This window comes from Oncorhynchus nerka, linkage group LG22 (genome assembly GCF_034236695.1).
Source record: "Oncorhynchus nerka isolate Pitt River linkage group LG22, Oner_Uvic_2.0, whole genome shotgun sequence".
Classification (NCBI taxonomy): Eukaryota; Metazoa; Chordata; class Actinopteri; order Salmoniformes; family Salmonidae; genus Oncorhynchus; species Oncorhynchus nerka.
In genome coordinates this window covers 55655176-55672386 of record NC_088417.1, presented here as the reverse complement: position 1 = coordinate 55672386, position 17211 = coordinate 55655176, and the positions used below count along the sequence as shown (strand labels likewise).

The 17211-nt window shown below is 43.0% G+C and overlaps 1 protein-coding gene across 1 annotated transcript in view; it reads left to right on the top strand.

Annotated features, from left to right (window-relative positions):
- The window catches only part of LOC115105386 (myotubularin-related protein 4), a 117975-nt gene that overhangs the window by 53377 nt on the left and 47387 nt on the right, over window positions 1-17211 (top strand). The window contains 1 exon segment of the mRNA XM_029627367.2: window positions 14246-14362. Within this exon segment, the coding sequence (XP_029483227.2) occupies window positions 14246-14362 (117 nt within the window).

Sequence of the window (17211 nt, the reverse complement as noted above, 5' to 3'; positions counted from 1 at the left end):
GTACCACGCTCATCTGTACAAACAATAGTACACAAGTATAAACACCATGGGACAACGCAGCCATCATACTGCTCAGGAAGGAGACGCTTTCTGTCTCCTAGAGATGAACGTATTTTGGTGCGAAAAGTGCAAATCAATCCCAGAACAACAGCAAAGGACATTGTGAAGATGCTGGAGGAGACAAGTACAAAAGTATTTATATCCACAGTAAAACAAATCCTATATCGACATAACCTGAAAGGCCGCTCAGCAAGGAAGAAGTCACTGCTCCAAAACCGCCATAAAAAGAAGCCAAACTGTGCTTTGCAACTGCACATGGGGACAAAGATCGTACTTTTTGGAGAAATTTCCTTCTGGTCTAATGAAACAAAAATAGAACTGTTTGACGATAATGACCATCGTTATGTTTGGAGGAAAAAGGGGGAGGCTTGCAAGCTGAAGAACACCATCCCAACTGTGAAGCACGGAGTGGCAGCATCATGTTGTGGGGGTGCTTTGCTGCAGGAGGGACTGGTGCACTTCACAAAATAGATGGCATCATGAGGAAAGAAAATGATGTGGATATATTGAAGCAACATCTCAAGACATCAGTTAAGGCTTGGTCGCACATGGGTCTTCCAAATGGACAATGACCCCAAGCATACTTCCAAAATTGTGGCAAAATGGCTTAATTAAGGACAACAAAGTCAAGGTATTGTAGTGGCCATCACAAAGCCCTGACCTCAATCCTATAGAAAATGTGTGGGCAGAACAGAATAAGCGTGTGCAAGCAAGGAGGCTTGCAAACCTGATTCAGGTACACCAACTCTGTCAGGAGGAATGGGCCAAAATACACCCAACTTATTGTGGGAAGCTTGTGGAAGGCTACCCAAAACGTTTGACCCAAGTTAAACTATTTAAAGACAATGCTACCAAATACTAATTGAGTGTATGTAAACTTCTGACCCACTGGGAATGTAATGAAAGAAATACAAACTGAAATAAATAATTATCTCTACGATTATTCTGACATTTCACATTCTTAAAATAAAGTGGTGATCCTAACTGACCTAAGATTAAATGTCAAGAATTGCCAAATTGAGTTTAAATGTATTTGGCTTAGGTGTATGTAAACTTCCAACTTCAACAGTACCAATGTAGCATGTTCTTAGCGTGGAACACACACAGCTGTGCTTGCAAATACACAGATGGAACTAGATTTTAAGCTGTTTACATGTTCTAATAATTTGAAAGATTGCTCAGAAAATCAGGTTGTACCAAAAGCAACATTCAGATACAATATTGTTCACTATAAAAAAAAAAAGTACACTAAGTGTACCAAACATAAGGAACACCTGCTCTTTCCATGACATAGACTGACCAGGTGAATCCAGGTGAAAGCTATGATCTCTTATTGATGTCACGTGTATTTAAATCAGTGTAGATGAAGGGGAGGAGACAGGTTATAGAATGATTTTTAAGCCGTGAGACATGGATTGTGTATGTGTGTCATTCAGAGGGGTGAATGGGCAAGGCAAAGATTGAAGTGCCTTGGAACAGATTATGGTAGTAGGTGCCAGGCGCACCGGGTTGAGTGTCAATAACTGCAACACTGCAGGGTTTTTCACGCTCAACAGTTTCCCGTCTGTTTCAAAAATGGTCCACCCACAAAGGACACCCAGCCAACTTGACACTACTGTGGGAAGCATTGGAGTCGATATGGGCCAGCATCCCTGTGGAATGCTTTCGACACCTTGTAGAGGCCATGCCCTGACAAAGTGAGGCTGTTCTGAGGGCAAAAGGGGGTGCAAAACTCAATATTAGGAAGGTGTTCCTAATGCTTTGTACACTCCGTGTATAATTACTTCGAAAGAAGTGCACATAGCAATTAGCATAAATAGCACAATTTACTTAACATGATAAAAGTTAGCATTGGCCCGCTAAAACTGATAATTCATCGTTCTCATCCTAATACAGCAGCTTCATTTGTCATCCACAAACACATTCAATCAGTCTCAGGATGAGAACGATGAATTATCAGCTTCTCTCTTAAGATATATCTATGTTTAGCTCATTATTTCTAACTTTATATCAGTTTTTTTACCTTCACGGACAATAGAAAATCTGTCATAAAAGTCTCTCTACAATGCTTACTCAACATTGCATTGATTGAGTTGTCAAAGGCAGGACCTAACTGATTTGCGCACTTCTGAAGTGTGAGGTAATTTCTCATAACTACAAGGATATATATATATATATATTTTTTTTACCCCCAATTTTGTGGTATCCAGTTAGTAGTTACGGTCTTACTGTTTGGCACTGCGATGCAGTGCCTTAGACCACTGCGCCACCCGGGAGGCCTTACTACAAGGATATTTAACCATTACTTAACCTGGGTTACCCTAAAATATGCTAAAAATAATTTTTCAATCATATTTTCATGAACCATATGACTTGGTTTGAGAACAGCTAATGGATTGGTCAAAGAATGGCTTAGTTAAATCAAAAATCTGATTTTACGTGTCTATTTAAAAAACACTGTAAATCCACTCAACAGGGGCAGATCAGCTTAAAACTTGTCGTTGCTGTCATGGACATCCCTAAGGTGTACCACGCTGAATTTGGTATTGATATCTCAAAAAACAAGAACTCTTAACTCATTATTATTTGTATTTTTTTTTTAATGTTAGGGGGTAGATCCGTTTTAATATTGCAGATGGATCGTAGCTTCCATCAATGTAATTGTCTGTGTCACTTCCAATACCCCATATATTTTTTTGCAAATATATATATATATATATATATACACACACACACACACACACAAATTAATTAGATATATATGCACACCTTTTTTATCTCCTTTGTTACGCTTCAACCCTACCACCCCTCCCTCAGTTGGAGAAAACTAGTGAACAACAACGCGTAGGCCTGTATTTCCAGCTGTTGTTTTTAACTCTTGTCCTTCCTCTACACGCAATCTCTCCCATATATTATTGATGTCCATCTGATTTGATTTCCATTTGCCATATCTTTCAAACTGTACTCTTTCAAAAACAGTTCCTAACCTATATACATTTTACGGGCACAGTATGTTTTACATTAGATATCTTGTTGTTATTAGTCCAAACCTTCAGCTTCATTCAACCCCTCCCATCTATCGCTTAACACAATCCATATTGGATTTCTATTTGCCATATATCTTTCAACTGCGCTGTGATGTTTCACAAAAGCTCTGCTATCTGCAGGGTTAGCTCCCGGTAAATATTCCAATTCTTCAGCTATTCCTGGATGTGACCAAAAATAAGCTACATATGGACAGTACCAAAACAAATGATCTAATGATTCTGCCTCTTTGCAGCGAAATCTGCAGAGCTGGGAATGTTGAATCCCCCATATAAATAACATTATGTTGGTTGCAAGAGTTCTGTATAATAATTTAAATTTAAATATTCTAAGTTTTGAATCTGGCGTCGTTTTGCGTATCAGTTCATAAACCATGTGCCATGGAAAACTGTTTTGCAATCTATATGGCACGGCTGTCAATTTTCTGGTCCTTAAATGAAACTGGTATACTTTATTTATCACACATTTTCTTTCATGCAGGGCCGACAGACAAGTTCCTTACTTTTTCCCCCTTCCACTTTCCTCTTCCATTATGTTTTAGTTGGAGTCATGTATAACATAACTCCACCAGTCATATTTATGATATCATTTACGAAGATTTTATTTCTATTTTTAAAAAGTATGTTTTTTTTAATCAATTGGTATATTTGAGTTTAACCACACTATTTGTTGTATTATTTCTTCTGTCTTTTCTGGTGGATTAAATTGAAATGGATTAAAATGTATTAAACTTCACTAAACTCTTAAAAGACGATCAAAAAGGAGATGAATAAAAATACAATCGCTAGCTCCATACTGTTACTGTCTTTATAACTATGGACAAAAAATATATATAGAAAGGTGAGCATGACTTTATATTTCCTCACTGTGTGACACTGACCACGGGGCGTTATGGGATTGTTTCCGAAGTTAGAGCTGATTTTGAGAAAACTTCAAGCCCCATTTTCAAAACAACATTACAATATAAAAATGTATTTAAGACTTTGTAATTTGGGAATTTCTTGAGGTGCTCTAGGTTGCTATTACAGCGCATTCGGAAAGTATTCAGACCCCTTGACTTTTTCCACATTTTGTTACGTTACAGCCTTCTTCTAAAGTTGATTAAATTGTTTTTTTCCCTTAATCAAACTACACACAATACCCCATAATGACAAAGCAAAAACTATAATTTTTTGATTTTTGCAAATGTATTAAAAATAAATAACTGAAATATCACATTTGCATAAGTATTCAGACCCTTTACTCACTACGTGTTGAAGCACCTTTGGCAGCGATTACAGCTTTGAGCTTGGCACACCAGTATTTGGGGAGTTTCTCCCATTCTTCTCTGTAGATCCTCTCAAGCTCTATCAGGTTGGATGGGGAATGTCTCTGCATACTGTAGCCATTTTCAGGTCTCTCCAGAGACGTTCGATCGGGTTCAAGTCCGGGCTCTGGCTGGGCCACTCAATGAAATTCAGAGACTTGTCCCGAAGCTACTCCTGCGTTGCCTTGGCTTTGTGCTTAGGGTCGTTGTCCTGTTGAAAGGTGAACCTTCGCCCCCAGTCTGAGGTCCTGAGCGCTTGGGAACCTTCAGTGCTGCAGAAATTCTATGGTACCCTTCCCCAGATCTGTGCCTCAACACAATCCTGTCTTGGAGCTTTACAGACAATTTCTTTGACCTCATGGCTTGGTTTTTGCATTGACATGCACTGTCAACTGTGGGACCTTATATAGACAGGTGTGTGCCTTTCTAAATCATGTCCTATTAATTGAATTTACCACAGGTGGACTCCAATGAAGTTGTAGAAACATCTCAAGGATGATCAATCAAAACAGGATGCAACTGAGCTAAATTTGAGTCTCATAGCAAAGGGTTTAAAAAGCTTTGTCATTATGTAGAATGATAAGGACATCTTTTATTTAATCCATTTTAGAATAAGGCTGTAACAAGGGGTCTGAATACTTTCCAAATGCACTGTATATGCTTTTCTCGCATTGAGAAATAGGTGCTACCTACACTGACTTTAACTGGGTCTCACTGTAGGCGAATTACAGACATCCGCCAGTATAGCTGACCTCTGCCACAGTAGTATCACAGTCGTGCTTTACAATCATCCATTTCACATACTGTATTGCTCTGCATTTCACCCTTTTCTCCTCCTCCACTCCCCTCTCTGGAGTGCCCCTTCCTCTCCAGTTGCCTAAAACCGGAAGTCACGACTCGCAAACCACCAAGTCATAAAATATTTGTCACTGCATGGTCTTTTTCCTCCCTCTATCCATCTCTCTCTTTCTCTAGGTCTCTCTTCCCTCTCTTTTTATCTGTACTGCCTGAGGCAGGAGAGGGAAAAACGTGACACTGTATCTTCTGCTGCACTAGCCGGCCGTCTATGAGTCATACAACTCTATTTGGAGCAGAGCAGAACCACAGAGCCAGCTTGATGCAGCTCAGAGAGAGACTGTACAGGATGTTAACTATGTATGACACTTTCAGCGGGATGTGTTAGTTCCCTGCCTTCGACAGTGGAGTTGCAGTGGATTGCCTTCATCCACTCTTGCCTGGACAGTTAACGAGCGGTGCACATGATTTAGCCCCTGGAGGCTTCGTTAGTATTCTGATGATATTGTCTCCTTGTCATTTCAGTTTCTCATAATAGACAGTCAGACTCAGAGATCATGTTAGGAATATTACACCTCCCATAAAGAGAGAACCATACCCATAGCTTTATCTGAACAGCTCTCATATTTAGGCCCACTACTGATGTTATCTGTGAGACCCCATCGACACTGCACCCCACCCTCTCTCCTGCACCTCTGCCAAGCCAAAGCTACCCAGGCACTTTCTTTTTGTGACAGATGAACAGCAACACAAACATTAGTAAGATATATGGGGCACAGGGCAGACTATGGGGCACTGGTCTGAGCTGGTTCAAGGAGCTGGCCTGGGAGGGACAATGATAAAAAACAAGTAAAGGTTATAATCTCCACCATGGAGGGAGAGTAGACTGATTAAACCAGACTGAACGCTGCCCTCACCATTTATTCAGTCTGGTGTTATCTGGGCCAAGCATCAGTGCCAGGTTCCATCCAGAGCCATCAGTAAAAGCCTCATGGCCTCTATCGATTCGTGATGCTTCCATTTGGAAGCCTGCATGCTCCCTGTTTTTTTTAAATAAGATTGTCCATTTCTTACATTTTCTGTGATCAAATGTAAAAAATAAAATAAAGTCTCACTCTCATCTTCCCTTGCTGTGATCCTTGTGCATTTTCTCTGATCATTCATTTCACCAGAGAGAAGTGAGTTTGAGTAGATAATGAATGTTTTATTTTTTACAGACATTCATTTTGTAGTACCCAGGCCCAATGCTCCTTTTAATGAGTTGTTTTCTCTGGGCTGTACCATTTCACATCTTACAGTAATCCTCTCTCCCCTGCCTGTCCTGTATGTTCATGCCCCAACAGGTCCTGCTCTTAGAGTGACTCAGTAAGTAGTGAGTGTGATGAGGCAATTATTATGAGGTATTATTGTGCCTAAGTGGTCACTAGGCAACAACTCTGTGCTGTGTCTTTCCAAAATAGAGATCTTCTAGATATTGTCGTCTCTAGTGAATGCTCACAGCATAACAACAACCAAACCGCTTTTAGCTTTTCGCTACACAACTTCAGTTTCAAGTTTTTGTCACATGGTGAAATGACTTTCTTGCTTGCTCTTTCGCAACAGTGCAGTAATCAATATCAGTAGTACTATACAAAATAAATAAAGCAAAGTAGAACAAAAACACACGAGAAATAGAAATTAGAACAAAATAAAGTAAACTACTGTATATACAGGGTCAGTTCCAGAGTCAGTGCCAATACCATATTTACAATGTGTAGGGATACTGGAGTTGGAGGGTTAGATATGTATATGGTTAAGGTGACTAGGTATCAGGCTATATGATAAACAGAGTAGCAGCATATAATATGACTTTGTGTGTGTGTGTGTGTGTGCGCATAGTCAGTGCAAAAATAAATTAGAAGGGTCAATGCAAATAGTCTGTGTAACCATTTTGTTAGCTATTTAGCAGTCTTCTGGCTTGCTTCAGTACCGTTTGCTGTGCGGAAGCAGAGAGAACAGTCTATGGCTTGGGTGATTCGAGTCTAGAACAATTGCCTTCCTTTTATTTAACATTATTTTTTTTTAAATTTAACCTTTATTTAACTTGGCAAGTCAGTTAAAGAACGAATGGCGGCCTATTCACCTTTCACACTGCCTGATATAGAGGTCCGGTATGGCAGGGAGCTCAGCCCCTGTGATGTACTGGGCTGTCTGCACCATCCTCTGTAGCGCCTTGCAATCAAGGGAGGTGCAGTTGTCATACCAGTTGTCATACCAGTGATGCAGCCAGTCAAGATGCTCTCAATGGTGAAACTGTAGAACATTGAGGATTTGAGGGCCCATGCAAAGTATTTTCAACCTCCTCAGAGGAAAGACGCGCCATCACACCTTCTTCACGGTGTAGATGGGGGAGTGTTCCACACTGCCAGGTCACTGACCACCCCCCTGTAGTAGGCTGTCTCATTGTCGCCGGTGATCAGGCCTATCGCCGTCGTGTTGTCAGCATACTTGACGGTGTTGGAGTCATGCGTGGCCACACAGTCGTGTTGAACAAGTGAGTACAGGAAGGGACTAAGCACACACCCCTGTGTCCCCCATGTTGACAGCCAGCGTGGCGGAGGTGATGAGTAAAGTAAAGATTGATGCCAGGAGACATGAGTGGAAGAGAAAAATCAAAGTAGGCCTTTCTACTCCGAGAGAGAGAAGTATAGGTTAGAAATGTTATTCAATTCACCAGGCATACACACAGAGTAATTATACATTATGCATTACAGACCTTTGTCATGGCACCAGTGAACAAGACTAGAGTTCCAGGCAGAGGAAAATGATTTAGACATTATTTCATCCCGTTTAGACTTCACAGTAAAACATCAATTACAGCTAAAATGTTTCTCATCTGTTGCCACGCACCAGTCTAATGACAAGACGAACATGGGCATAATTCGTCTCTGTCAATATTACACTAAACAAAAATGTGAACGCAACACGGAACATTTTCAACGATTTTACTGAGTTACAGTTCATATAAGGAAATTGAAATAAATTAGGCCCTAATCTATGGATTTCACATGACTGGGCAGGGGTGCAGCCATGGCGAGCCAGGCCCAGGCAATGAGAAATAACTTTTCCCCACAAAAGAGCTTTATTAACAGAAATGGCAGAAAATTAACATTCAATTCTCTGGCAATAGCTCTGATGGAAATTCCTGCAATCAGCATGCCAATTGCACACTCCCTCAAAACTTGAGACATCTGTGACATTGTTGTGTGACAAAACTGCACATTTTAGAGTGGCCTTTTATTGTCCCCAGCACAAGGTGCACCTGTGTAATGATCATGCTGTTTAATCAACTTCTTGATATGCCACACCAGTCAGGTGGATGGATTATTTTGGCAAAGGAGAAATGCTCACTAACAGGGATGTAAACAAATTTGTGCACAAAATGTGAGAGAAATAAGCGTTTTGCGCTTATGGAAAATGTCTGGGATCTTTTATCTCAGCTCATGACACATGGGATCAACACTTTACATGTTGCATTTATATTTTTGTTCAGTATAAATCATTTTCAGTAAAGTGCAATAAAATTTTGAATTAAGTTTGAACACAGTGATCATTAATGTTTGTTTGGCTGCATCTCGTTAATTGGCTTCCTGTTTTAGACGACTTAAGGCATCATTTAGACATTGGCATCATCAGTTCCCTCTATTTAGTCTTTATCTGTCTCTCTCCCTCCACCTTGTTGGGTTTTAAGCAGCTAAGATAAATGTGCTACTTCTGAGAGAGATGAAACGTGTTCTATTCTGTGATGGGAACCAATTATCTTAATGCATGGGTCTTCTCTATCCCTGTGTCCCAAATGGCACCCTATTGCATTTACATTTACATTTAAGTCATTTAGCAGACGCTCTTATCCAGAGCGACTTACAAATTGGTGCATTCACCTTATGACCTCCAGTGGAACAGTAGTGCATCTAAATCTTTTCAGGGGGAGGGGGGGTGAGAGGGATTACTTTATCCTATCCTAGGTATTCCTTAAAGAGGTGGGGTTTCAGGTGTCTCCGGAAGGTGGTGATTGACTCCGCTGTCCTGGCGTCGTGAGGGAGTTTGTTCCACCATTGGGGGGCCAGAGCAGCGAACAGTTTTGACTGGGCTGAGCGGGAACTGTACTTCCTCAGTGGTAGGGAGGCGAGCAGGCCAGAGGTGGATGAACGCAGTGCCCTTGTTTGGGTGTAGGGCCTGATCAGAGCCTGGAGGTACTGAGGTGCCGTTCCCCTCACAGCTCCGTAGGCAAGCACCATGGTCTTGTAGCGGATGCGAGCTTCAACTGGAAGCCAGTGGAGGGAGCGGAGGAGCGGGGTGACGTGAGAGAACTTGGGAAGGTTGAACACCAGACGGGCTGCGGCGTTCTGGATGAGTTGTAGGGGTTTAATGGCACAGGCAGGGAGCCCAGCCAACAGCGAGTTGCAGTAATCCAGACGGGAGATGACAAGTGCCTGGATTAGGACCTGCGCCGCTTCCTGTGTGAGGCAGGGTCGTACTCTGCGGATGTTGTAGAGCATGAACCTACAGGAACGGGCCACCGCCTTGATGTTAGTTGAGAACGACAGGGTGTTGTCCAGGATCACGCCAAGGTTCTTAGCGCTCTGGGAGGAGGACACAATGGAGTTGTCAACCGTGATGGCGAGATCATGGAACGGGCAGTCCTTCCCGGGAGGAAGAGCAGCTCCGTCTTGCCGAGGTTCAGCTTGAGGTGGTGATCCGTCATCCACACGGATATGTCTGCCAGACATGCAGAGATGCGATTCGCCACCTGGTCATCAGAAGGGGGAAAGGAGAAGATTAATTGTGTGTCGTCTGCATAGCAATGATAGGAGAGACCATGTGAGGTTATGACAGAGCCAAGTGACTTGGTGTATAGCGAGAATAGGAGAGGGCCTAGAACAGAGCCCTGGGGGACACCAGTGGTGAGAGCACGTGGTGTGGAGACGGATTCTCGCCACGCCACCTGGTAGGAGCGACCTGTCAGGTAGGACGCAATCAAGCGTGGGCCGCGCGGAGATGCCCAACTCGGAGAGGGTGGAGAGGAGGATCTGATGGTTCACAGTATCGAAGGCAGCCGATAGGTCTAGAAGGATGAGAGCAGAGGAGAGAGAGTTAGCTTTAGCAGTGCGGAGCGCCTCCGTGATACAGAGAAGAGCAGTCTCAGTTGAATGACTAGTCTTGAAACCTGACTGATTTGGATCAAGAAGGTCATTCTGAGAGAGATAGCGGGAGAGCTGGCCAAGGACGGCACGTTCAAGAGTTTTGGAGAGAAAAGAAAGAAGGGATACTGGTCTGTAGTTGTTGACATCGGAGGGATCGAGTGTAGGTTTTTTCAGAAGGGGTGCAACTCTCGCTCTCTTGAAGACGGAAGGGACGTAGCCAGCGGTCAGGGATGAGTTGATGAGCGAGGTGAGGTAAGGGAGGAGGTCTCCGGAAATGGTCTGGAGAAGAGAGGAGGGGATAGGGTCAAGCGGGCAGGTTGTAGGGCGCCCGGCCGTCACAAGACGCGAGATTTCATCTGGAGAGAGAGGGGAGAAAGAGGTCAGAGCACAGGGTAGGGCAGTGTGAGCAGAACCAGCGGTGTCGTTTGACTTAGCAAACGAGGATCGGATGTCGTCGACCTTCTTTTTTCAAAATGGTTGACGAAGTCATCTGCAGAGAGGGAGGAGGGGAGGGGAGGGGGAGGAGGATTCAGGAGGGAGGAGAAGGTTGCAAAGAGCTTCCTAGGGTTAGAGGCAGATGCTTGGAATTTAGTGTGGTAGAAAGTGGCTTTAGCAGCAGAGAGAGAAGAGGAAAATGTAGAGAGGAGGGAGTGAAAGGATGTCAGGTCCGCAGGGAGGCGGTTTTCCTCCATTTCCGCTCGGCTGCCCGGAGCCCTGTTCTGTGAGCTCGCAATGAGTCGTCGAGCCACGGAGCGGGAGGGGAGGACCGAGCCGGCCTGGAGGATAGGGGACATAGAGAGTCAAAGGATGCAGAAAGGAGGAGAGGAGGGTTGAGGAGGCAGAATCAGGAGATAGGTTGGAGAAGGTTTGAGCAGAGGGAAGAGATGATAGGATGGAAGAGGAGAGAGTAGCGGGGAGAGAGAGCGAAGGTTGGGACGGCGCGATACCATCCGAGTAGGGGCAGTGTGGGAAGTGTTGGATGAGAGCGAGAGGGAAAAGGATACAAGGTAGTGGTCGGAGACTTGGAGGGGAGTTGCAACGAGGTTAGTGGAAGAACAGCATCTAGTAAAGATGAGGTCGAGCGTATTTCCTGCCTTGTGAGTAGGGGGGAAGGTGAGAGGGTGAGGTCAAAAGAGGAGAGGAGTGGAAAGAAGGAGGCAGAGAGGAATGAGTCAAAGGTAGGCGTGGGGAGGTTAAAGTCGCCCAGAACTGTGAGAGGTGAGCCGTCCTCAGGAAAGGAGCTTATCAAGGCATCAAGCTCATTGATGAACTCTCCGAGGGAACCTGGAGGGCGATAAATGATAAGGATGTTAAGCTTGAAAGGGCTGGTAACTGTGACAGCATGGAATTCAAAGGAGGCGATAGACAGATGGGTAAGGGGAGAAAGAGAGAATGACCACTTGGGAGAGATGAGGATCCCGGTGCCACCACCCCGCTGACCAGAAGCTCTCGGGGTGTGCGAGAACACGTGGGCAGACGAAGAGAGAGCAGTAGGAGTAGCAGTGTTGTCTGTGGTGATCCATGTTTCCGTCAGTGCCAAGAAGTCGAGGGACTGGAGGGAGACATAGGCGGAGATGAACTCTGCCTTGTTGGCCGGAGATCGGCAGTTCCAGAGGCTACCGGAGACCTGGAACTCCACGTGGGTCGTGCGCGCTGGGACCACCAGATTAGGGTGGCCGCGGCCACGCGGTGTGAGCGTTTGTATGGTCTGTGCAGAGAGAGAGAACAGGGATAGACAGACACATAGTTGACAGGCTACACAAGAGGCTACGCTAATGCAAAGGAGATTGGAATGACAAGTGGACTACACGTCACGAGTGTTCAGAGAGTTAAGCTTACGTAGCAAGAATCTTATTGACTAAAATGATTAAAATGATACAGTACTGCTGAAGTAGGCTAGCTGGCAGAGGCTGCGTTGTTGACTAAGTAGGCTAGTTGGCATTGGCTGCGTTGTTGACACTACACTAATCAAGTCGTTCCGTTGAGTGTAATAGTTTCTACTGTGCTGCTATTCGGGGCTAGCTGGCTAGCTAGCAGTGATGATTACGTTACGTTGCGTTGAAAGAACGACAATAGCTGGCTAGTTAACCTAGGAAATCGCTCTAGACTACACAATTATCTTTGATACAAAGACGGCTATGTAGCTAGCTATGTAGCTAGCTACGATCAAACAAATCAAGCCGTTGTACTGTAATGAAATGAAATGAAAAATGTGATACTACCTGTGGAGCGAAGCGAAATGCGACCGGATTGTTGAGTGCAGAAGTTCTGTTCGGTAGACGTTGGCTAGCTGTTGGCTAGCTAGCAGAGTCTCCTATGTTAAGGACGACATAAAACTACACACTCTAAACTACACAATTATCTTGGGTACGAAGACAGCAAAGACAACTATGTAGCTAGCTAACACTACACTAATCAAGTCGTTCAGTTGAGTGTAATAGTTGTGCTGCTAATCGGTAGACGGTGGACTAGCTAACGGTGGACGTTAGCTAGCTGGCTAGCTGCAGGGCAGTGTAGACTGCGTTAGGACGACGAAATACGATAATTACGCAATTATCTATGATACAAAGACGGCTGTGTAGCTAGCTAAGAAGGAATTGCTAAGATTAGACAAATCAAACCGTTGTACTATAATGAAATGTAATGAAATGTAATACTACCTGCGGACCGAGTGCAGATGCGAGTGCAGATGCGACCGCTCGCTCCAACCCGGAAGCTACACTGCGAATTAAGGCGACATGTTGCATTCCATGATGGGAATATTCTCGGATATTTCAAATAACATAGCCTATTGCATATCCCTGTTAGGCTACATTGTTTCAGTGAGTTTTTCTTGTCATAGGCTATGGCTCAAATTCTGAAGCAATGTTTTACATTAGGCTATAGGCCTAATCTAAATGGGCATAAATAGGGACCAGAGCCCTATGGGTAATATGTTGCCATTTGGAATGCAGGCCTGGAGTCTGGGCTGAGGGACTAATGAAATGGGCATTTATCTGGAATGTTAGATGGTTTGAGAGCCATCACAAAGACAGTACCGTCAACCATGTACACACACACACACACAGTACATAGTACACAACCTCCCTGCCCGCCTGCCTGTCGGCCTGTTCACTCAGGCTCAAAGAACAGCCAACCTGCTCTCCTCTCTCACATAGATCCTTTTATGCTATTAGTGCTAATGGAGACTGCCACAAAGCACATTTGTGAATAGATTCAAGAAGCTGGACATTTGGCGTTAGTTCCTACTTCACAGTAGGGTAATACATGTTTTTTTTTGTCTTTCTTTTTAAAAGAAATGCCTTCTTGAACGTGAACTTTCATGTGCCTTAATAACAAACCTGTATGTGATCTGTAAATATGAATACAAATGTTAAATGACGAGCCATGTTGGTTAAGCCACAGAAAAAGTCAGCAACCTTCCCACTAGCCATGATTGGAGAAAGTAGTTAAATTTCTATACGGTTTACCAAAACAGATCTCAACCACTAGCAGGGCAAGCACCTAGAGAACAAGCCAATCAGATTCCAACAACACTGACCAGGAGAACTAAAGGTCTTTTCACACTACTAGGTACACATTTAAGAGACCATGAACAGGTGTGATAATCAGCAGGATAGTGTTGATTCTCCATTGGACCATGTACTCTGGTTTGATGTGTGACGGCTGCATTGCAAGTTTTACAGAGAACAGTGGGATTAATAGGAAGATAATGAAGTGAATATACTGTAAAAACTGCAAGGTTTTAACTTTGTGACGTTTGTGTCACTGATATCCAACGTCCTTATGGCAATGTTGATTAAGCATTGTGGTTCATGTTGTCTTAACGTTGCGTTGACGTTTGTGTCCCCTCCAGGTGCCGTTCCCAGCTCTGCAGGGGGAAGGGGTGGAGTATCTAGGCCGAGCCGATGACACCATCATCGCCATCTCCAACTACAGGCTCCACATCAAGTTTAAGGACTCCATTATAAATGTAAGACATAATGAACACATGCGTATTTTACGATACGCTGGTATTGATCCACGGACCGGTTTGGGGTTTTATTTGACCTTCTATATCGGAATTTAAAGATTTGGTTTGTACAATGTGATACTTTGTGTGTAACTTCCATTTTTATAGTTTACTTCACTATTTGAGTCATCGCTCTGTGCTCTCTCTTAACATGCTGCTTTCCACACAGACATAGCCCCGCCCCCTGTCACTCAAGGTGGGCATTTGTTGTTCCTCGACCACGAGAAACTTGCCTTCAGTCTGTATGGTCAATGCAACACATGGATCAATGTTGATGACAATGATGCTGTTTTCACCTAATATAAATCCAGTAGTGTTTTATAATTACACTATTAGTTTGTGTTTCTTACATCTGCAACCAGCTAGTTTGTATTGTCTTAGCAATTTGGGCCTAAATCGTGTTAGCTGCTAATGCTAATCACTAGTTAGCTGGCTAGCTAATGTACTGAGTCAGAGCAAACATACAGTACCAGTCAAAAGTTTGAACACAGCTACTCATTCAAGGGTTTTTCTTTATTTTTACTATTTCCTATGTTGTAGAATAATAGTGAAGACATCAAAACTATGAAATAACACATATGGAATCATGTAGTAACCAAAAAAGTGTTAAACAAATCCAAATATATGTTATATTTGAGATTCTTCAAAGTAGGCAACCTTTGCCTTGATGAAAGAATTGCACACTCTTGGCATTCTCTAAACGAGCTTCACCTAGAATGCTTTCCCAACAGTCTTGAAGGAGTTCCCACATATGCTGAGTACTTGTTGGCTGCTTTTCCTTCACTCTGCAGTCCGACTTATCCCAAACCATCTCAATTGGATTGAGGTTGGGTGATTATGGAGATCAGGTCATCTGATGCATGACTCCATCACTCTCCTTGGTCAAATAGCCCTTACACAGCCTGGACGTGTGTTGGGTCATTGTCCTGTTGAAAAACAAATAATAGTCCCACTAAGGGCAAACCAGGTGGGATGGTGGACCGCTGCAGAATGCTGTGGTAGCCATGCTGGTTAAGTGTGTTTTGAAAAATAAATAAATTACTGACAGTGTCACCAGCAAAGCACCATCACACCTCCTCATCCGTGCTCCACGGCGGGAACTACACATGAGGAGATCATCCGTTTGCCTACTCTGTGTCTCACAAAGACACTGGGGTTGAAACCAAAAATCTAACATTTGGACAATAGGACAGATTTCCACCGGTCTAATGTCCGTTGCTCGTGTTTCTTGGCCCAAGCAAGTCTCTTCTTCTTTTTGGTGTCCTTTAGTAGTCGCTTTCTGTGCAGCAATTTCACCATGAAGGCCTGATTCACACAGTCTCTTCTGAACAGTTGATGTTGAGATGTGTCTGTTACTTGAACTCTGTGAAGCATGTATTTGGGCTGCAATTTCTGAGGCTGGTAACTAATGAACGTATCCTCTGCAGCAGAGGTAACTCTGGGTCTTCCTTTCTGTGGCGGTCCTCATGAGAGCCAGTTTCATCATAGCGCTTGATGTATTTTTGCGACTGCACTTGAAGAAATGTTCAAAGTTCTTGAAATGTTCCGCATTGACTGACCTTCCTGTCTTAAAGTATTGATGGACTGTCATTTATCTTTGCCTATTTGAGCTGTTCTTGCCATAAAATGTGCTTGGTCTTTTACCAAATAGGGCTATCTTCTGTGTACCACCCTACCTAGTCACAACATAACTGATTGCCTCAAATGCATTAAGAAGGAAATAAATTCCACACATGAACTTTTAACAAGCAACACCTGTTAATTGAAATGAATTCCAGGTGACTACCTCATGAAGCTGGTTGAAATAGGGCCAAGAGAGTGCAAAGCTGTCATCAAGGCGAAGGGTGGCTTCTTTAATGAATCTCAAATATAACACTTTTTTGGCTACTATATGATTCCATATGTGCTATTTCATAGTTTCGATGTCTTCACTATTATTCTAAAATGTAGAAAATAGTAAAAATAAATACAAACCCTGGAATGAGTAGGTGTGTCCAAACTTTTGACTGGTACTGTAATTAGCTATACAGCCTGATAATAGCATTGATGATGTAGACCTAAATCATCATGTTTTTTGTGCAACAGTATCTTCTAAATCAAAGAGGAATACACAAAGCATGAATATGTTAGTTACATGAAGTAGCTAAGAGAAAACATTCAATGTAGCCAAAAGTTATAGGGTCCCCAAGTAAACACTTATCAACACTTTGGTTCCTACCCTGTCACAATAATTCCTTCCTGGGATTTTCATTTGTCGTCATCTATTGTATTCAAAGTGCCCACTATTATATTCTAACTATGGAATTAGAATAATCATTTTTACAGTTCACCCAAGTGTTTTGCTCTAAATCGCAAGTCAAATCACAATTGAAACATTTTGTTAAAAATAAGGTCTAGATTCTTTGCCTATATTGTGCAGCCCTACGTGGCAGTGTGGAAATAGTCTAAAATTAGTGCAGGAAATGCAGAAATTGAAGAAAATGCGGAAAATTATTTTTGGGTGAATTGAACAGTATAAAACAATCAGAATGGAAAAAGAACCATTGAAATCACTTAGAATGTATGTGTTGCCACCCTAGGGTCACGCACTACTCATACATTTTTGCCATATCGCTAGGTAGCCTAGTGGTTAGAGTGTTAGTAACTGAAAGGTTGTAAGATGGAATCCCCGAGCTGACAAGGTAAAAACCTGTCGTTCTGCCCCTGAATGAGGCAGTTAACCCACTGTTCCTAGGCCGTCATTGAAAATAAGAATTTGTTCTTAACTGACTTGCCTAGTTAAATAAAGGTTAAATAAAAAAATAGCTGCT